Below are 22,447 nucleotides of genomic sequence, written 5' to 3' on the forward strand. Positions count from 1 at the left end.
TTTAAAAATTTATTTACATGCCCTAAAAGTCTATGTACATCCTTCACTTAGACTTTTATGTACACAAAAAAATGTATGTACATCAAAAAGGTCAGTCGTCCCTTTTTGTATAATGTTCTACGGGCTTCTTTCCCTTTCATACAGTACAACCACTACTATGAGCTAGGACTCAATAAAATATACAAATAATATATAAGAAATAATAATAATATTGTTAACAATTAATTTAAAACATATTGAAATTTCATACTGATCATAAGAAATGCATAACATTTCTTTATAAATGGTTAACTGTTCCACACCTTAAACAAGTCATATGATGAGTATAAGCTTTTGCACCCTTTTAGCTTTCTAATTCAAGGTTGGGTATGAATTTTCAATTTGTAGAACTTGAGCTACTCTCTCATTCAAGGTTGGGTCCGAATTCTCAACTTTTGGAATTTTGAGAGTGTAGGCTTATTTCGTCAGGTCTTTCTCCTTTAGTTCATCAGGCTTATCCCATATATATGATTTATTTCATTTTTTTAATATCATTCAATTTTAACAATCATAATCCGTGTTATTATAGTCCCTTAATAATGAATCAACACAATTATGTGCATAAATTGAAATGAGAAATGCTAATAAATATAACAATTATGAATTTACAAATATATAAATTTTTTACTATTTTCTATGTATTGTTTGGGTATCACATTTTACTTAGAATTAATTCTTCTAGATCATATTTTTTTTTTCTCCTTTTGTACGTCTCCTAAAACATGTATTTTTTTATTTACACATGCTTATAAATAGATAAAACAATAATATGAATATCTTATGAATTACCTCAATTGTACTCTTCCTCATGCAACCCACAATCTTTCCTTTTCTCCTTCCTAATCTCCATCTTTCCTTCTTTCCTTTTTCCTACTGGATTCAACAACTGGTTTCAACACACTCAGCATTCACAAATTCATTTTTCAGCAACAATATACACTAATTTCAGCAACTATAGTAGCAGTTTTTACTATTGTCCTTACTATTTCAGCACACATTATCATAGAAAATACAATTACTAATTTCTTTAGCTTTCTACAATACTAAACTTCTTTCCTACATCTCATTACCTCAGAAATCAGCGACCAAAACTGTAGCTCCCACACACAGTAGCCCATCAACAAACTAAAACAGTTCAACATCAAATTACAGCAGCCCCTTACCTATTTTTCCTTCACTGTTTCTTGAATTCAGCATTTAGCAGAAACTGCAAACATAACTTTATTTTAGCCAAATAAAAATTTCAGCCACTAACTACAATATCTACCTAATTTCTCTTACCTTGTTTTGCTGAAATTTGCCCCACAACTGCCTACATTAGCTCTGTCCAGCAGCAACTGCTCCTCAGCTCACGGCATGTTGCTCCTTCGGATGCCAGAAGCCAAATGGCAGGGAGTTGAAGGAAAAGCTCATACCTACTAGTTCTGTGCTTTACCTATATTATATTATTATAACTTCCCTAATGCTTTTTCCACTATTGATTTACCAATTCATTCCTAGCCGTAGGATGTAAGTGGAGAGGAAATCAGCCATTGCATGAAAGTTTAAGTGGATTTTCTGCTACAGTAATTAACAATAAAAAAATTCATTACATTACATTTAAGTAAATGCTAATTAAATTAATTTAAATAATACTTAAAATTAAATTAACTGTTACTAAAAATAAACAGTAATTCATTTAATAACTATACAATATACAATCAGATTCTTATTTTACATATGCTTCTATATGTCAAAATGCTTGGAATTAAAAGTAGATTTTAATGAATTTTTTTTTTAGATTTTAATGAAAATAAATTAACATGCATAGAAAGTTTATACTTACACTTATTTCGAATATTTTGGGTATTATAAGTACTATTTTTGATTAATTCATACATTTGAATATTATGCAAATATAATACACGAATTTACTAAGACAATTGTTGCTTATGAGTGGTCTATTAAATAATTAATTCACATATGTGGGATGGTTAGCTCTTTTTGAGTAACTATATCATAGAAAATTGAGTGGATAACGATCCGTGTAAGTTTTGTTTCTGTTAAATTATTGATCTGATTAGGGGTTGTCTACAAAGACAATCCAATCTTGGAAGACCAGCGGTCAGTTCTTGACTGGGTAGATTTGTTCTTAAAAACTAAAAGAGACCTTTTCTAATTATGAAACCACGTCTCCTTATTCCGTGTTCTGATTACTAATGCCAGGTTATCATGTCTTAAAATATTATTTGAAGATATCAGCTTAGGTGCTTATGGTTTTTGTAGATGTGGTTAGTGGGGGATATGGGTTTAGCATTTTCTTTACTAGGCACTCATTCTACGTTTTAGTCATTCACCTACAAAATTTAAATATATTGGTTTGTGCTGAACATTTTATTCAAACCCCTTTCTTTTTGTAGGATGTAGAGGCAACAATTCATTGTGCAGAATGGCTCTCTATGATTGGAGGATCCAGCAGGGGTGAGTTGCGCCTAAGGTATGCTTGATCTGAGGAAAAATTCTTCCCTGAAATTCACATCAATCAACTTATATGCTCATTGCTCCACTCAAACTCAACAATGCTTGATTGAAGGCGTGAAGAGGCATTGCCTATATTCCGAAGACGGCTCTTGGGTGGCTTGCTAGATTTTGCTGCTTGGGAGCTTGCAGCTCAGGTAATTTAAATTTCTTTTGGAGTTTAAGCTTTTGATTTTGAACTCTTAAAATTCAGTTGCACATAGATCCAATAAAGCTACTATTTGTCTCACGCCAAAGTTTCAAGGTCTCTCTTCAAGAATGCATTTGTATTTGATTCTAACTTCTTGTTCGGCACAAATAGATCCAATAAAGCTACTATTTGTCTCACGCTAAAGTTTCAAGGTCTTTCTTCAAGAATGCATTTGTATTTGATTCTAACTTCATGTTCGGCATGCTCTGGAATCATCACAAGCTTTGCACTAATTGCAATGTTGAGTGTTGACCTCCTTATGCATTCCATGACTGAATTCTATTAAATATAATGAAAATGGAGGACGACAGATGAGAAGTTATGCAAACTTGGTTCAAAATGTCTCGACCTCTATCAAAAGTACTTAATCTTTTCTCATTTAGCAAAATGTATTGTGCTGACTTGTTTGGAACTTCGAAAATAGCTATAAAATATGCCCATATTGTTTAGATCACCACATGTGAAAAATTAAAAAAAATCTACTTGCATGGTGGTGATCATAGAAAATTTGAAATGTGCGAAGAAAGGTCAGTATACATGTTAATTAATTTTTTATTATTTTTATTAAAAATTAAAAAAATCCTATAAATCAAATCCCTTGTAATTGTCATATTTTAAAATCCCAAGCTCTGTACTTGGCATGCCGTAAGGAGTCTTTTCTATGCCATTTGGAGTTTTGTCCCTCTCACAAAAAAGAGATGAAATGCCTAAAACTTCTCACAACCCCTTGCTTGTTATCTCTCTTCCCCTATTCTCTTATTTCCAACCCCTTTGTTGCCTAAAACTTCTCACAGCCCCTTGCTTGTTATCTCTCTTCCCCTATTCTCTTATTCCCAATCCCTTTGTCCGCTCTGCCTTTCTCTCTCTTTTTCTCTTCTCAAAATGCATGATTACCCTAACCTCTTATCTTCCTCATGGGATCTTGCATCTCTGTTGTCCACCTGCCAACCCCACTTTTCCTTCTCTCAATCCCCCCAGCTTTTCCTCTCCTCTACACCCCTTTTGTTGTTATCCAATTTCCTAAAGCTCCCGATGACAATGAATATGAGTTTATGAAAGGAGGTCATTAGGGAAGGCATCAATGTGACTTGCGGTCACACAATCTATATATTTAGCTCCTATAATGCATTCGCGGATTCTTTAAAAGTATTCAAACATCTATACGATAGGTTTGATATACTAAAATATCCTCCGCATGTGCTTCGATCTTTTCCTAAATGCAAGATCTAAGAAGGCTTCGTAGATTTGCTAAAAATGCCCAAGCTTCCTGACAATAACCATGTTGACATAAAATCTCAATCGAAAGAATCCCAAACTTTTAAGATCCCTCCAAAATTTCTAAAAAAATATAAATATGATGGAAGTGATTTCAACATTACTCTGATGATGGCCTTCTTGACAAGATATCAACTAGAGGGGACATTGCATTTCAAAATGCCCATGAACCTTAATGAAAATATAAATATTTAAAATGACTTTGACGTCACCCCAATGATGGTAATGTTGAAAGTGAATCTTAACCAGAGGGGTCAATCCTCAAAGCCTATTAAATTTCAAAATCTAATATTTATCAAATTCTAAACATTTAAATGAAAATTTAATCACAAAAAACTTAAAACTAAAATCCATCCACGCTTCCCATCAGTTTGGCGAGAATGATGAATTGAAGAATAAATTCAGCTCGAAAAGAGTAGATGTCTTGTGAATGTTTTACTTCAATTCATTCTCAATTGATTCATCGCCAATAGAGTCGTGACATGTGTTTTCTGATCGAGTGATTTTATTACAAAATGATACCACTGTATTATGGTCACAAGCAAAGCACGTATGTTTTCTAATGGATAAAAGCTCATTGAGTAATGAATTATAGGGTGTATCCTATAAAATATATAGCCATTTGTTAGCTAAGGTTGACCTAAATTCACCACTTAGGCAAATATTCACCTCAGGTCTATAACATATTCTTGGACGAAGCAACACATGGCTACCGACAAGATTCTTTTTGCTAGGTTGGATTAACTATCTCCTTTGACTAAGTAGACCAGAGACCATGATAGCCCGGGATGAAGGAACCATAGGATTTTGATCGGGCCCATCATCATTCTCCCATCACTTGTTTTAAGTTTATGGTGATGAATTTCAAATATTAAAAATCTCCAAAATTTCAATTTTAAAATATCTAAAGTTGCTGCTTCTATACGCTGAGTGCTCAGTGCCTATCTCACGATTAATCTTAATCAAAATTTCTTTCTATTTATCGGGAGGAGTAGTTAACTATAGGGGCTTGCGCCTATAGGAAACCATAACTTAGATCATACTGTCCTCGCAAAATGAGGGCGAAATCTCTGGGTAGTGTCTTATCTAAAAACACAATATGCCTTCTGAAAATCTATCCTGGAACCTAAACTCATTAAAATTCTCCTTGTCATGAAAAGGAGCGGAGAGGCTGTGATGTAGAACGTACATGCAAAGATGATTAGATTAAGGAATTTGCACGCTTAATATTTAGAGAATAATATTAAATAAAACTCATGTTGACTTAAACGCTAAGATAAAACAATAAGGTGATAAAATAAGTTTAGGCCAAATCACATGCGTAGGAGTTAAGATCCTAATTTAGTTAATTAATCTAACGTTGCATACATGGAAGGGTTTCAAGTAAATCCCTATGCTAACAATAAGATTAGTCACTATGCAAAGGTTCCCTCTCTCAACTCTCTAACTTACTAAGCTTTAGCGGAGGAACATTGACACTATCTTCATGAATCTACTAAGACAACAATTGAGAGTCAACTACGAAGATAAATGGGTCGGAGAGAGTTTATCCAAAGAAAGAAGATACAGAGCTCCGGTATGGTTGTTTAAGTGCTTGAGAGAGAGTGGACAACAAGCTAACTTGGGTTGGATTCTTTGGACAGCAAACTAACATCTCTGGACAGCATACGTCAGTCTCTTGGGAGGCTGGACAGACTTGGGAGGCTGGACAGCAGGTAGAGGCGTAGGAATTTTCTGGACAGCAGTTTTCCCAATCTCTGGAGTTCTGGACAGCAGTGTTGACAATGGAAAGTTCTGGACAGCTTATAGAATTTGTCCAGAAATCTGGACAGCAAACTATAAGGCTTAGAGAAGCCTTGGACAACTGCTATAGGTTGTAAGGAGTTTCAAGACAGCAAATTGTGACTCCCAAGGCTGCTGGACAGCAAGGCACTTTGCTGGAATTTCGTGAACGGCTTGCAGGAATCTCTAGGGCCGGAGAGGGAGGCGTGATTGGAGGGTTTAAGGAAGTAATTTAATTAGGTAGGAGGGGGTGGCAGCCATAATTGGAGTGGATAGGGAATTAATGGGAGGGAATTTTGGGGTTTATTTGGATTGGAAAGAGAAGGTGGGCCGGCCATGCATGAGGATTTAATTGGGGAGTTTAAGATTTCTTTCCAAACTTAGAATACTAATTAAGGAAGAAGAATTAGGGGAGAATCTCTAATTACTTCAGATTTAGAGAAGTTTGGAAAGTATCTAAATTAGATTAATCTTATTTTAGGAAAGTATTCTAATTCAAATAAATTTGAATTTGAAATTTGAATTCTTTCCAAATCTAAGATGATCTAAATTAGGTAAGTCTTCAATCTTTTCCTTAGAAGAGAATTGGAAAGAAAGGCAAGATGGGCAAGTAGGGCCGGCGGCATGCTTGGATTAGGGATTGATTGGATGAGTTTCCTAAATGATCTTGTCTAAAATTAGGAGGGATTAATGGGCCAAATATTCCTCTTAATTTCAGTTTAAATTTAGATCCAAGAATTGAACACTTTCCTAATATAGATTATGTCGATTTAGGAAAAAATTCAAAATCTAAATTTGAGATCAGATTTTGAATTGGATTTCCCTCATAATCTTCATGCTCTATTTTGGAAAGAAGCAAACAATCGAAATTGGATCCATTGGGGGGGTTGGGGGGGGGGGAAAGGCCGGCGGCTGACTAGGGTTTGGGCTTTGGATGTGGCGGTTTGAAGATGGAGAGTAGGAAGGCCGGCGGTGGTGAATAGGGGAGGCGGAGGGAGGAAGATTCGGCGGGTGAAGCTGGTTGGCGGCTTGAGGACTTAAAGTTGCCGGCAGATGTTTGGGGAAGAAGAGGTGGTCGGATGTAGGGAAAATGAAGTAGGGATAAGAAAATACTATGAATACTAACCGCGAGTCTTGGAATCCACCAGTGGCTGACGGGTGATGCGTGGCTCTCTCCTAGGGTTTCACCTCTTAAGAACTCATAAAGAGATCAAGAATAAGAAAGCTAAATTTTCGTTAATAATCATCCATTAACCTCATAAGAGGGAAAAGATGACTATAAATAGGCCCCCATACAAGAACAAAACAAGAGACCAAATTACCCCTTGGGGTTACATGCATCTAGTCCCTCAAGTGAGGGTAAAAATGGAAACAACAACAACAACAACATCAAGCCTTTGTCCCACTACGTGGGGTCGGCTACATGAATCCTTTTTCGCCATTGTGTCCGGTTAAAAGTCAAATTCTCATCTAAATCTAATAAAAAAAGATCATTTCTAATATTTTCTAACCAAGTCTTTTTAGGTCTACCTCTACCTTTCTTAACATAAGTCAAATCTAATACATCAACTTTCCTAACCGGGTCATCGGAAGGCCTCCGTTTAATGTGACCAAACCATCTAAGGCGACTCTCTCTAATCTTATCTTCCACTGGAGCTACTCCAACCTTTTCACGTATATGCTCATTTCGTATGCTATCTTTAATGGTCAAGCCACTCATCCACCTAAGCATCCTCATCTCTGCAACACTTAACTTAGTATTATGCTTCTCTTTTAATGGCCAACATTCGACACCATAAAGCATTGCAGGTCTAACCACCATCTTATAGAATTTTCCCTTAAGTTTGAGGGGGACTTTTCTATCACACAATAAGCCCGATGCATTTTTCCACTTCAACCATCCAACTTGAATTCTGTTGATAATATCCCCATCAATTTCACCATCACTCTGAACAATAGATTCAAGATATCTAAAATGTGTACTCTTATTAATGACTTGATCGCCCAAAGTCACAATCCTCTCACGAGGTCTATTTCCACTAACATTACACTCTATATATTCAGTTTTAGATCTACTCAAGCGAAATCCTTTAGACTTTAAAGTTGACCTCCATAATTCAAGTTTACCTTCAACTCCCTCTCTAGTCTTATCAACAAGAAGAATATCATCAGCAAAAAGCATGCACCAAGGTACATCCTCTTGCAAATGTCTAGTGAGGACATCCATGACTAAAGCAAAAAGATATGGACTTAAGACTGATCCTTGATGTAATCCAACCGAAATAGGAAAATACTTGGTCAAACCACCTTGTGTTTGAACACAAGTAATAGCTCCTGCATACATATCTTTAATGATTTGAATATAAGCATTATTAACTCCTTTCTTTTCAAGAACTCTCCGTAGCACTTCTCTTGGAACTTTATCATATGCTTTCTCTAAATCAATAAATATCATATGTAGATCCTCCTTATTCTCTCAATATTTCTCCATCAAACCTCTCAATAAATGTATGGATTCAATAGTAGACCTACTCGGCATGAATCCAAATTGATTTTGAGAAACATTAGTATCACGCCTCAACCTATGCTCCATAACTCGCTCCCATAGTTTTAAAGTATGACACATTAACTTAATTCCTCTATAATTCGCACATTCCTGTGCATCACCTTTATTCTTAAAAATAAAAATTAACACACTCATTCTCCACTGATCTGACATCTTTTTAGTCTTCAAAATAGTATTAAAAAATTTAGTAAGCCAAGAAATTCCTTCATCTCCTAAGCATTCTCCTATCTCTATTGGAATATCATCAGGTCCAACAGCTTTTCCACACTTCATTTTCTTTAAAGCTTATCTAACTTCGATTTTACTTATACGTCGATAAAAACAAAAATCTTTATTTTTATTTGGGGTGATAAAGTCACTAAAGTCAATCATATTTTCACATTCTTCATTAAAAAATTTAGCAAAATACCTCTTCCATCATTGTTGAATATCATATTCTAAGAAAAATACTTTTTGTTCTTCATCCTTGATGAAATCAAGGATTATGTATTTTTTATTTTATTTGAACAGTAGTGTATTTTGTTTTCTTTTCTTTTTTAGCTATCCAATGATGGGAAATCATCCAATGATCATGGTAGGTAGTGTATTTTAATCTTTTCTTGCACATTTGGATTCCACCACAAACTATTTTTACTATTAGGAGCTTTTCCCTTTGAAACTCCAAGTACATCTTTTGTAATATTCTTAATATCACAAGCCACTTTTTTCCACATAATATTGGCATCCTTATGCACAGACAGAATCTTAAGATCTAAAATCTTACTCTCAAAAATATTTTTGTTAATATTCTTTAAAAGGTACATCATTATGAAGTTTAACTTTTACTTTTGGAGTGGCCTTGTCCCTTCCCCTTTTCTTCTTGTCTCTTGGAGAAACGTGGCTTACTTTTTAAATGGTGGATGAATTCAAAGCATTAGACTTTATAATAAATGTGCTTTAACTCTTGGGAGTTCGGCCAACCACTATTTTTTTTCGTGCTTTGATGGTTTCCCGAGCCTGTGTTGCTTTGGATTCTAGCGGGCTGTTTGCTTACCGAGACATGGACTCCTTGGATTCCTGTTCTGGTTTTAAGAGGGGCTGAATTCCGAACTAGGATGTAATTTCCCGTGGCTTTGCTGCTTTGAACTCACGGCCTGCTAGCTTCCAAGGTGCTGGCTCCTTGGTTCCGTGAGGTGCTGGCTGTTTTTCCGAAATCTGTGGCTTTGCTGCTTTGAAATTCTCGGTCTGCTAACTGCCTCTTTGGTTCCTGGTTTGGGTGTTTATCCGTAAACTTTGGGGGAAGTTTTCTATGCCTTTTATGCTTTGGTTCTAATGAAAATTAAAGACATGTGGCTCTTAGCATTCCTCTCTCTTGCCTATAAATATGAGAAAATGTTGTGAAGGAAGGGAGTTGATATTTGTGAGCATATTTGCTATTAACCTGTGGGTTTATTCGGAAATCCTGCGGGCTCTTTCCAACCTTCTTTTCTCATCCCCTCCGGAAATCCTGCGGGCTCTTTCCACCCTTTCTTCTCGGGCTTCTAACCTCTTTCGTCTCTCCGCAAGTGCCACTCCATCTGTATCCTTCTTCTCAAAGTAAAGCAACTTTAGGGTGTCGTATCAGAGTTGATTTGAAGCATCTGTTGAAGAAATTGACCAATCTTGCTGTGGTGGACCATCGGTTTGCTAGTTCTATGCACTTTACTTATTTAACCTACAAATTCGATGCATGTGAGGAACCCGCTCTGACGGTTGTTTGAGGATAGCGTCTTTTTTAAGTTTCTTTATTTCTTTAAAATCTCCTAGCATATTTTGTTGTGTTTGTCAAGTCTTGAGTCGTTTGAGTTTATTTAACTAAGTTTGTTTTAAGTTCTACTCATTTTGTCAGTTTTCTTCTCGTGTGTCTTTTGTGTTCAAGAAATATAGGGTCCCCTATATTCCTTGTCTACATCAATCCTTAATACACTTCACTTGAACTAAATCCTTGATACTCTTATCTCTTTGTTTGGCTAACTTATACATATATCTTTCTCCTTCTTTAGTATCTAATCTATTATATAAATCATTAAAAGCTAAACTCTTTGCATTGCAAGTAGCTTTCTTAGATTTCTTACGAGCCTCTTTATAGCTTTTCCCAATGATCATAATTTTTACATCTAAACCAATTTATATAACAAATATTCTTATTTTTTATCTTTTCTTGCACATTTGGATTCCACCACAAACTATTTTTACTATCAGGAGCTTTTCCCTTTGAAACTCCAAGTACATCTTTTGTAATATTCTTAATATCACAAGCCACTTTTTTTCCACATAATATTGGCATCATTATGCACAGACAGAATCTTAAGATCTAAAATCTTACTCTCAAAAATATTTTTGTTAATATTCTTTAAATGCCCCATCTAATCCTAAAATATCGTTTTACTTTATTTTTTATTATCTGCCCTTTTATCTTAAAGTCCAAAACTAATAATCGATGTTGTGTACATAAATTTTCACTCGGAATAACTTTACAATCTTTGCAATCTAAACGATCTAATTTTCTTATAAGAAAATAGTCAATTTGGGTTGTACTATATCCATTTTTATAAGTGATAAGATGCTCATTTCTTTTCTTAAATAATGTATTAGCAATTGAAAAATTATAATCTAAACAAAAATCTAAAATGGTTTTGCCACCTTCATTTGTTGTTCCAAAACCATAGCCACCATGAATGCTTTTAAAATCATCTACCTCTCTACCAACATGTCCATTTAAATCTCCTCCAATAAAAACTCATTCTTCTAGAGGTATCTTTTGTAATAATTCTTCTAAGTCATACCAAAAATTTAATTTAAAACTCATATCCAAACCTCTACTTGAGGAGCATATGTACTTATAATATTATCAATCTTATCATCAACAATATTCTTTAAAGCTATAATTCTAACTCCAATCCTATTAATTTTTATAACATTATCCTTCAAACTCTTATCTATAATAACACCTGCACCATTTCTAATACGACTCCTACCCGAATACCAAATTTTAAATCTTAAACTATCAATTTCCTTAGCCTTCTCTCCAACCCATTACAAAGAACACGGAAAATAATAAAATTACAATATATCAATAAAAAATAAAAACTGCGAGCATAGCCGTAGATCTTCGATGTCTCCTCATGCTAGAATCTCCTGTAGATGTCCTCATCAGGCTGGGGCGTGAATTTTCGAAGCGCACAATATATAAGTTTCAGGATCTTGGAAGCTACAGAATATGAGTTAAATTTGAAGCGATCAAGTTAGAAAAGCAAAAGTCCCCAGCTCAAGTCTAAGACTTGACTGGGGTCTTAAAGGTCAGAATCAATACATCTAAATATGACTAAATAATTGTTAGCTTCTCTTACTAAAAAATTATAAGACAAGCCATAGTAGAGAAGCCCTTATTTTGTTAGTTTGATGATAAGAATAGACAAATTTCAGTATATTTGATTTGATAACTTCAAGTGGCCCACATCGAAGAGATTTTCTCAATAAACCGAAATATCAAGAAAAGCTTATGCAATGATCTTTACTCAAGAAGGCATTAAGCCGAGTTAGCATCATCATCAAATTAAAATATTCAATTCCTTTCACCAGTCTAAAAAGCATAAACAAAGATCGAAGGAACATTTTCTTCTTCATTAAGTATGACAAAGTAGAAAGCACATGACTGTAGAAGTAATCCTAAAGTTCGTTCAAAGTCTGATGCTGAACCAAAGGAATTCTTGATAGATCTACCAAGGCACTAGGCATTGGACCGAAGATTCATTGCCATCGACTTCGTACAAGCCTCAAGGGATAAGTTACTGGCATATATCCTTCATCATGTTAAAATAGACTGGCACACATCCTTCATTATGTCTATCTAAACAAAAATCATAGGACATAAGGCATGGTTATTTCTCCTGACATATTAATAATGATAAATCTGTTCAATCCTTCGCTAAGTCCATTCAACACAATGCGTAAGATAGAAGAAACTTCAAACTTCAAAATTCTTAAAACGAGATCATCAGGTTCTCCAAAGAAAAAAATTCAGGAAGAAGATACCCCAAATATTAAATTTGCAAAAAAAAAAAAAAAGTTATCATCATCAATTCTGTAATGTACAAAGGATTGCAAACTTCATTTGCTCAACATGCTATTGTAGCTGAGCCAAGGAAATTCAAATTTCATACCTAATCTTAAGGTCATATTTGCTTATACCTAGAAGTAATTGTCAGTCTTCATCAAAGTCCCTAGAGACAAGATGTAATCTTAACCAAAGGTTATTTACAAGTATGTATGGCTACATATTGTTAATTAAAATTAATTGAAAAAAAAAATGTATGGGTACATATTAATGTTCAACTTGCTCCATAGATATTCATGAATACTTTCAAAAATCTATAAAGTCAAGATCTCAGCATGCAATAGAATCAAATTCTTGGATATCTGTAAAATCAAGTTCTCATCATGACATCCAATCAAATTCTTAGATATCCACAAAGCTCAACTCTCAGCATGATTTCCAATCAAATTATTGAAGAGTTGTAAAGTCAAGCCTTTTGAGTGACATCCAAGCAAATTTTTGACGATTCACAGGATTAACTAGTTTGCAAAAAATATGATTGACATTAGGCACACATTATATCCATTGTGGCATTTTTTGACCTATGTATGTAAACCATGTTTCAATTCATTCAAACTTATAAAAAATGGCCAACAACATATGTGACATATCGCAAGCCTGATTTGAAATGCGTCAATCGCAATTAAAAGTACTTAATGTTTGTTTGTTTCGCCAAACATATTGCATCAGCATGTTTAGATTGTCAAAAATATCTGGAAAGGATGTCTATATTGCTCAGGATGTCACACGTGGAAAATGCAAAATATTTACTTACATATGAGGTGACATACGAAATTTGAATCTCCTGAATGATAAGAATTTGAGAGAAAGGTCAATACACATGTTATTTAGTTTATTATTATTATTTTATTAAAACTAAAAAAATTGTAAAATCAAGTCCTTAATATTTGTAATACCTAAAAATCCCAGCCTTGTACTTGTATTGTTGTGAGAAGTCTTTTTTTTTTTCGGTAGAGTCTCGTCTATTTGTCACCTTAGCCCAACAAAAAAACTATCCACAACCCCTTGCCTCTTCTCTCGTCCTCTGTTCTTTTGTCCTTGAACCCTTAGCCTGCTCCGCCTTTCTCTCGTTTTCTCTTAAACTTAGACCTCACGAGCTCCCTGGCCTCTTGTCTTGCTAAAGCTATCTTGTATCTCCTTAGTCCACTTGCTCGCTGTACTGCTCCCTCTCTTGATCCCTCAGCTTTCGTCTCATTTGTCTCCCTTCTGCTAATACCGAAAATTTGGAAGTCTTAACAACTAAGAAGAGGAAGTTGCAACAGAAGGTTGCTAGCAAATGCATTGATGTGGCCTCTGGTGTGTGATGGAGAAGTCGTGATCATTGTTATGACATGTAATGTGTGAAGGATAAGTCGTGATGAGAGCTCGTTGTTGAAGGCATCTAAGTCCACAACATTATTTTTTGATTATAAGGATATCAATATTTTGATTATTTATTGTATCAAGTTAAAGATAACATACACAAGTTGTTATATTATGGCCAATTGAAATATACATGATTGTTTGATGTTTTTTATTTTTATTTTCTCATTATTAGTGGGCTTTCATGAATGAAAACATATTCTAATTTTGCTTTCTATGAGTACATCCTTAATCTACAAACATATCCCACACTAACAAAATTTTAAGGCATTCAAATTATGTAGTTATATGCATATTTATGAATTTCCCTATGATCAATAATTTTTTACCAACCTTCACATATCCATTGCAGTTTACACGAGCTTTAAGTGTGTCATCTATATTGAGTGTTCACGGCTGTTGAAATAATCCCTAATGCATGTCATAGTTTTTTTTTTCATCTATAATAATCCAACAATCTGTGAACAACCATTTTCTATCTGCAATAATCCAACAAATAGTGAATATTTGCTTCCTATCTATAATAATCTAGCAGTGCATGTGTTCCTATCTATAATATTCTAGCAATGCATGTGTTGGGAAGTATAATCACACAATGAAAAAGAAAAAAAATTAAACTGAAGAAAAAATAACATAGAATATAATGTGGAATAACATGAAACCTAGAAAAACAACAGATCTACACAACACCAATAAATTCATTATGAAAATTGGGAGAAACTGTACAGATCTCTCTTCTCACACTCTCTTTTCACTTCATACTGTAATCTCCTGAAAATAGAGAAGGGACACACTTATAAACATCCAAAGGATGCAGCACTTCAAGTGAAATAAGAATAAGAGGGAAGAAAAATTGCTTAACCTGACTCACAGCATTGTCGTGTTGGGGGTTGAAATGTTGCAACGCTCCACTCAGTCTCCAACTTGGCTCGTAGTGCCGTGGCGCTGGGGTTTGGAGTGCCACAATGCTCCAGAATACAGCGCCGTAATGCTGTACAGATTGAAACATTTTTTTAGGCTTCGCCTTTGAATCTTGAGGTTCTGAGTCTACAACCCGATTGATTAACACAATCATATTCCGCACAGAACTAATAACATAGACATAGCTTTCTATTTTTTGTTGCATAGTTAATTTTGAATTCCATAATTAAGAATTGTTTCCAAATTTGTTTCTCCACCAATTTATGTATAGCTTCTTATGAATTTTTTTAAATAGAATAACGGGAAAAATTTAATCATCAAATCTTTCATTATTACTCTAGTCCCTTCTTATTTTAATTTTCATGAGTTTGTTTAACATTTTTAAGTTTTCACATGCAATTAATTTCATGCACAACCTTTGACAGCCTTGAATATGTAGGTATTTCTTTGTGTAGCTTAGTAAGCACGTGCATGGGTGTGTTACAGTTCTAAGTTTGACAATCATAATGTTTGCGCTTTTTTTTAAGTGATAAAAAATGGAGGAAACTCTAGCCTATATAAAGTATGTTTGTTGCGATTTTGTGATAATCCATGGAGCATTCAACTCTCTCGTCCATACATGGGAGTCTTTATAGATAATCATACTGTTGATGTAGGCAGGGGGTGGATTCTAAACAACTTGGGTTCTTTTGGTCTTTAAAGCTGCTGATTGCCTTTCGGATTAGGCCTTGTCTGCTTTGGCTTTGAGCTAAATTCTTGAGAACTACTTGTTTCTAGCTCATTAATGCTTGAACTAATTTTAGCTCATTAATATGAGGAGTTATTGCACTTTAAAGCTCATTATGTGGAGTTTAGAACCTTGCCTCTTCCCCTTCTTTGCATTCCCTCACTTTCTCCCTGGCTACTTTCCCGTGGTTGCCTCTACTCGGTTCCTGTGCTACCTTTTCGGTTTGCTCCCTGGCTTCTTTCCCATTGTTGCCTCTACCCGGTTCCTATGCTGCCTTTTCGGTTTGCTCCCTGGCTGCTTTCACGTGCTCCTCTACCCGGGGTGCCGCCTTTTTGGCTGCTTCCCTGGCTGTTTTACCCGGTTCATGTGCTGTCTTTTTGGGAGCTGTTTTGGAATAATTGCAAGGCTATTTGGTTGCTGTTTTTGGAGTGAATACTGCCCCTTTTGGTGGCTTTTCAAGTGCTGTTTTGGGATTAAATCTGGATTGATTTTTGGACAGATTTTTGGAACCGATTTAATTAAGATAAAAGGACTGTTTGGCTGCCCTCTTTTCTCCTATAAATATAAGGTGTTTGTGCAAAGAAAAAAGGATGATATATGGCTGTTTTTTGGACATGAAAACCTGAGGGTTTTTGGAAAAACTTGAGAGTTTGTTCCACTTCTTCTTCTTCTACTTCTTGGGAAGGCTTGCGAGCTTCTTCACTCTTCGTCGCGGCTTCTAATCTCATTCTTCTTCCTGCAAGTATTCACCTCATCAGTACCTTAGTTCTCATTCAAGAAATGCAACTTTAGAAGCTTTTATTTAAAAGTTTGTAAGCGTTGTTTGTAGGCGTCCTTTGTTGTAAGTGTCATGTTTTATTTAAAAAGTTTGTTGTTTGTCGTATAAATTGTGATTTATCGTATTTTTTAAAATTTCGTGTATTTTCTTTATCCTAGGAAGCGTGTGTCTTTTGCTTGAAAAAATTTGGGGCTTTTCCAAATTTTTGCTTGCATCAACTGTCGAGCTTTTATCGACATGCATCCTCAGAACCATCTTTAATCCATATGCCAATGTCCTTGCATTTTACTATTTTCTTTACATTTCTTAGCAATCATATTTAGATTGTTAACTCTATATAACATGCGTTTGAGCACCTGGCATCAAAACCAGAATTGTGTTATTAAAATACCTGAAATGCTTTCATGAAAAGTATAACTAATGGGTGTTACTGAGTGAAATTGACCAATATTAATAAATATTTTTAATATTTAATATGCAAAAATATAAATGAGTACAGGTACTGCAGGGGGTATTCATAGTAATCTCTAGAGTACCATTATTTTGGTATCTTGTTGTGTAGCCATGGCACAATTGAGATTCTCCTTACATGAAATATCTGGACAATGCTCAGTGTTATCTCGGGTGAATGCTTCAAATCTATTTTCCTTTTTCTGCTTCATTTGGATTAAATCTTACATTACTTTATGGATTCTGAAAATCACAGATTTTTTTGTTCTTTTAAAGACAGAATGAACTCTAGATCTTTATGTTGGCATTTTAAGGTACTCTCGTGATGTCTTCATCCAGGTTTTGTTTTGTAGCAGACTCAAATTGTTGCAGCAGCAGCTGCTGGTGTTGCGAAAGCTTCACCACAAGAAGCCAAAGTTGAAGCAGAACATGCCGCACAACTTACTGTGGCTTTGGCTGAGAATGCAATCGTTATTTTAATGCTTGTTGAAGATCATTTGCGGTTACAAGGACAGTGGTACTGTTCTTCACACGCAGCTGATTGTGTTCAATCTTCGGTCGGAATCTCTTCTGCAAAACTCGTCAACTCCAACTCTATAGGAAGCACAAGCCATGAATCATTCAACACTGTTGGTTCTAGTAGGGCATCAATATCTAGTCAGGCAGGGGGTGTTTCTTTTGATGTATGTCTATTATTCATTGAATTTAGTTCTATCAATTCATTCTGGCTATCCTGTTATGCTGATCACTTTGCTTCATAAGTGGCAACTAATTATAGCTATTTTTTTGGTTTTAATTGTTTCTTTTCTCTGAGTTGTTTTGTTTCTAAAATTAAAAGAAGGCTCTAGAGATTTGTCGAGGCAGGAAAAAGGTTAAGATCACACGCCTAAACTATCGTACTACACATCCGTTGACTAAATATGATAATATTTTGTAATGTTCTAAGCACACTTCATTATTAATTTAATCTACAAGCTATCAAAATGAAAAATCCTAAGAACCATTTCTAAATAGCTGTGTTATTAGAATTAACTCACTTATGTATCTTAAACCCACATCAGGCACTTGGAGTAATAAAACTTGCATGCACAGTGCTTGTCCTCTCCAACTATTGTAGTACTGTCTTTGGCGTGGCATTGCGATCTGCATGAAACCAAGATGTGGAATCCTTTTTTTGGTCTTCTGAAATCTTCTTTGAATGCTCACCTTAAGTGAACTTATAAATACAGCCAATTACAGTTCTACACCTGTACATGTATACACTTATAAATACAGTCTCTATGTAAACAGGGCATTGAATGATAGTTTACACAGAAGTGGAAATCTTCCTTTCTGCCATTCTAAAGATTTCTCTGTCCTTATCTTTCTTGCTGTAACGTCATCCTCTACATGGTATCAGAGCCAATTTCGCTCGCAGGCCCTTGAATTTACATATGGCAACTTTGTCTGCCTCATCTCACACGGAAGAAGCATCTACAGAACTTCTATCTGAAGACATTACTATTCCCACATCCCTAAAATTTCTTATATCCAATATCAAAACCATTGTGCCCATAGAGCTTTCCAATGACAACTATTCCATGTGGAGGTCTCAAATCTTTAAGTTGTTTAAAGCAAACAACTATGAAGGATTTCTTGATAAATCCTCTCCAGTCCCTTCCCCCCTACAGCTTGACTCCAGTGTCAACTCCACAAAAACTACTCATCATTCAACCCCAGCTCCACTCAGTATTTCCTCGCAGACTTCTTACTCCCCCAATCCAACCACAACCGCTATCCAAGTATCCATACAACCCATCTCCACTCAAACAGTTCAATCTCCCCAACCTCACCCCATGCTTACTAGGTATAAAACTGGGTCCCTTAAACCCAAAAAAATACTTGAACTCCACCATCATCTCAAGTACAACTCAGACCCCACAAATTATGCTGAAGCTTCAAAACACCTATAGTGGCGTTCTGCCATGGGCAGTGAGTTTTTAGCCCTCCAACAACAAGGGACATGGATCCTAGTCCCTCCACCATCCAATACACCCATACTTGGCTCTTGTTGGACCTACAAAACCAAAAGACATCCCAACGACTCCATTTCAAAATACAAAGCTCGTCTCATTGCACAAGGCCACCGACAGGAATATGGCCTGAATTACAGCGAGACATTCAGCAATGTAGCCAAATTTCCCACAATCCGTGTCCTTCTCACACTTGCCTTAACCAATTCCTGGCCGTTACATCAGCTTGATGTTAGCAACGCCTTTCTCCATAGATCCCTCAACGAAACTCTCTATATGAAACAACCCAAAGGCTTTGAGGATCCTCAACTTCCCACTCATGTATGCTTACTTCAAAAATCCCTGTACGGTCTAAAACAAGCACCCCGCCAATGGTTTCAAACCTTATCTACTCATCTTCTCTCACTTGGTTTTCATACCAGCAAATCCGATCCCCCACTCTTCATTCTACACCAAAACCAAAACACTACCTTCCTTCCAATATACGTCGACGACATTCTCTTGACTGGCAACAATTCCCAACATCTTCTACATATAATATCCTCTCTCAACAACAAATTCTACATCAAACACCTTGGCTTTCCTTCCAGCTTCCTCGGCATCCACATAACCTCTCACAATAACCAGCTTATCCTCTCTCAAACAAACTACATCCACAACATTCTCAATCAGACTGGTTTATCCCAGTGCAAACCCATATCAAATCAGTCCTTCACCAAACCTCCTTCCACCATACCAACTGACATTCTCCTCTTTGATCCATCACATATAGACAACTTACCGGATCACTACAGTACGCCGCCATAACCCAACCGGAAATTGCCTTCGCCGTCAACACACTATGCCAGCACATGCATTTTCCGTTGTCCCAACATTATCACCTACTTAAACGCCTCCTCGAATACCTTAAAGGCATCGCCAGCTATGGCCTTCCCATCTCCAAAATAGAACTTACACTCACGACATTCGCCGATGTCGATTGGGCAACTGATCCCCTCACCCGTCGCTCCACGTCCGGCTAATGCACATTTATTGGAACCAATCTTATCTCATGGACAGTAAGGAAGCAGCGGACAGTCGCCCGCTCCTAGACCGAGGTAGAATATCGCTCTCCAGCAGCATCCGCAGCAGAGGTAATATGGCTCAGGCGTCTTCTGTTGGACTTTCACATTCCACACTCAACCGACAGTGCTCAACTACGATAACATGTCTTCCATTGCTACGGGATCATATTAGTTCAGAGGAACTCACAGTTGTACCTATCAGCACCACCGATCAATTTGCTGACATCTTCACCAAATCTCTTCCCACTTCCAGGTTTCAAAATCTTAGATCCAAACTAATAGTTACATGTCTTCCACCGTCAGTTTGCGGGGACGTAAAACCACCTCATACATTCATCACATGCTTGGAGGCAAGATTAGCAACGGTTCATGTGCAGATGGTAGCACTGCACATGTCCACATGCCAAACAGTTAGCCTGTAACAAACTCAGCCAATTACAGTTCTACACCTGTACATGTATACACTTATAAATACACAGTCTCTATGTGAACAGGGCATTGAATGATAGTTTACAAAGAAATGGAAATCTTCGTTTCTGCCATTCTAAAGGTTTCTGTCCTTATCTTTCTTGCTGTAACGTCATCTTCTACAACTTGGAAAAAGTACTAATCAGTTACAGCAACCTATATTATTTATAGTCAGTGCAAGATGATTATTTTTATTAGTAAAACAGTGGAATTTTTCTACAATTTAATGGGTTAATTATTTCAATTAAAACTTTTGAATAATACTTAGCACTTTTTTATTAACTTTTATCCTTCAACTACTGCCATCTAAGGTTTTGATTAGCTTCCATGAACCTATCTACTTTCACCAAAAATCCTCATTAGACGGGGTTAATAGGATGACAGAATTTCCTGTGACCTACTTGGAAAATTCAGCAGTCAAGAGAAGTGTAGAAATCATAAAACTGGTTGAGGTCTTTAGAAAATATTTCATCGTTTTAAGAGTGTGCTTTAGGAATCTTAAAAGATATGCACGGGCCTGCAGAAAATATTTAGGTGTGCAGAATTGACTCTAGAAATATTTAGGGCATCTTGTTTAATCAGCACGGTTATCATCTATTCATCTTTACGCACACTGTATACATGTGATTGTCCTGTTCTGCATATTCTTGTGGTAAAACGTTTGATTGCAGAATAGATATCATTGTTTAAGTAACTATAGCTGATTACTGAGATATTAAAGTTTGCGTTGGATTGTTGGCTTTCATTTATTTCTTGATTTCATCATTTCAAGGTTATTTATTTGGTGTTGAATTCCTGAACTTCGTGAAACACTTATACCAGGTTCGTTGATTTACTATATCAATGGTCGTTGCTTATAGTTTTTTCTTTGGGTGTTAGGATCACCTTAAGTATAAGTTTTTTATCCGTATATTGTACACCTATACTTTTTACTTTAATTGATATTTATAAGATCTATTCCATGAAGCAATTGTAAAATTGGGTGGAGCTTAACTTCAAATTATCTAATAGTAAGCTTAACAAGTTTATGAAGTTTTAAGCATTGCTACCACTGTTTATGCAGGGTTATCAGAAGTTGATGGTGATGAGAAAATTCATCCATGATTGAACTATTAGTCTTTCATTAATTCTAACCTTTGCAAGTACAATTCTTAATTCGATATGCCTTATATGCTTTCTATCTTTTTTTTTTTCTTTTCATTTTTCTTATGATTGTGTTGATCAATAGGTCCTTGCTTTAGAGGCAGATGAAAATGGACAAGTTCCTGCTGCTGTAATGGAGCGCTTTGCTGCAGCAGCTGCAGCTGAGCCTTTTGACTCTGTTCGGTGTGCTTTTGTGTCTTATGGAAGCTGTGTTTTAGATCTAGCTGCGAGTTGGAAACAAAGAAGCAGAATGTGGTATGGTGTTGGTCTTCCATCTAATACAACATTTGGAGCTGGGGCAAGTGGATGGGAATCATGGAAATCTGTTCTTGAGAAGGACTCAAATGGAAAGTGGATAGAACTTCCACTAGTGAAAAAGTCTATGATCATGCTGCAGGCGCTTCTATTAGATGAAAGTGGAATTGGTAGTGGGCATAGTATTGGTGGTGGTTCTGGCACAGGTATGGGTGGACTGACAGCTCTCTACAACCTACTGGACAGTGATCAACCTTTTTTTTGCATGCTTCGGATGATACTTCTTTCAATGAGGGAAGAAGATCATGGAGAGGGTGACATATTTGTGAGAACCACAAACATAAATGATGCCATATCAGAAGGATTAGGTCATCAAGCCGGGTATGCAAAATCCTTAGATCAAAGTCATCGGTTGTCAATGAGAAAGCCACGGTCAGATCTACTTTGGAGGTATCAACGTCTAAACTTTTCTGTTCTGTTGATCCTATATTTCTTGTTCAACTATATTACCAAAAGGGAATTGTCCTATTTAGCTTGATATGTTTAAGTTAGTGAAGCAATAAAAGCACTATAATTCAGTCTTTATTGATTTAAAACTTTTTGAACTGAAATGTAATCTTTGTGGTATGCTTGGCACCCTTGAGACGAGGTGCACAACATCTTGTAGAAATTTCTTTCACTGCTTCCTGAATTTTTGCAGATGTTGACCACTAAACCCCCTCCAGACCTGATCCTCTCAAACCCAACTTCAGCTGCATGAATC

The 22,447-nt window shown here is 36.0% G+C and overlaps 1 protein-coding gene across 3 annotated transcripts in view; it reads left to right on the forward strand.

Moving 5' to 3' along the window:
- LOC110095242 (BEACH domain-containing protein C2) overlaps positions 1-22,447 on the forward strand; it is a 105,723-nt gene that overhangs the window by 41,109 nt on the left and 42,167 nt on the right. For 2 of the 3 annotated variants that reach the window (XM_028700115.1, XM_028700116.1), the window contains 4 exons: positions 2,439-2,515; positions 2,612-2,693; positions 17,099-17,425; positions 21,515-22,134. In XM_028700115.1, the coding sequence (XP_028555948.1) occupies positions 2,439-2,515; positions 2,612-2,693; positions 17,099-17,425; positions 21,515-22,134 (1,106 nt within the window). The remainder of the gene's footprint in view (positions 1-2,438; positions 2,516-2,611; positions 2,694-17,098; positions 17,426-21,514; positions 22,135-22,447) is intronic. The other variant, XM_028700117.1, reaches the window with a different exon arrangement.

Source organism: Dendrobium catenatum, unplaced genomic scaffold (assembly GCF_001605985.2).
Source record: "Dendrobium catenatum unplaced genomic scaffold, ASM160598v2 fragScaff_scaffold_1449, whole genome shotgun sequence".
Classification (NCBI taxonomy): Eukaryota; Viridiplantae; Streptophyta; class Magnoliopsida; order Asparagales; family Orchidaceae; genus Dendrobium; species Dendrobium catenatum.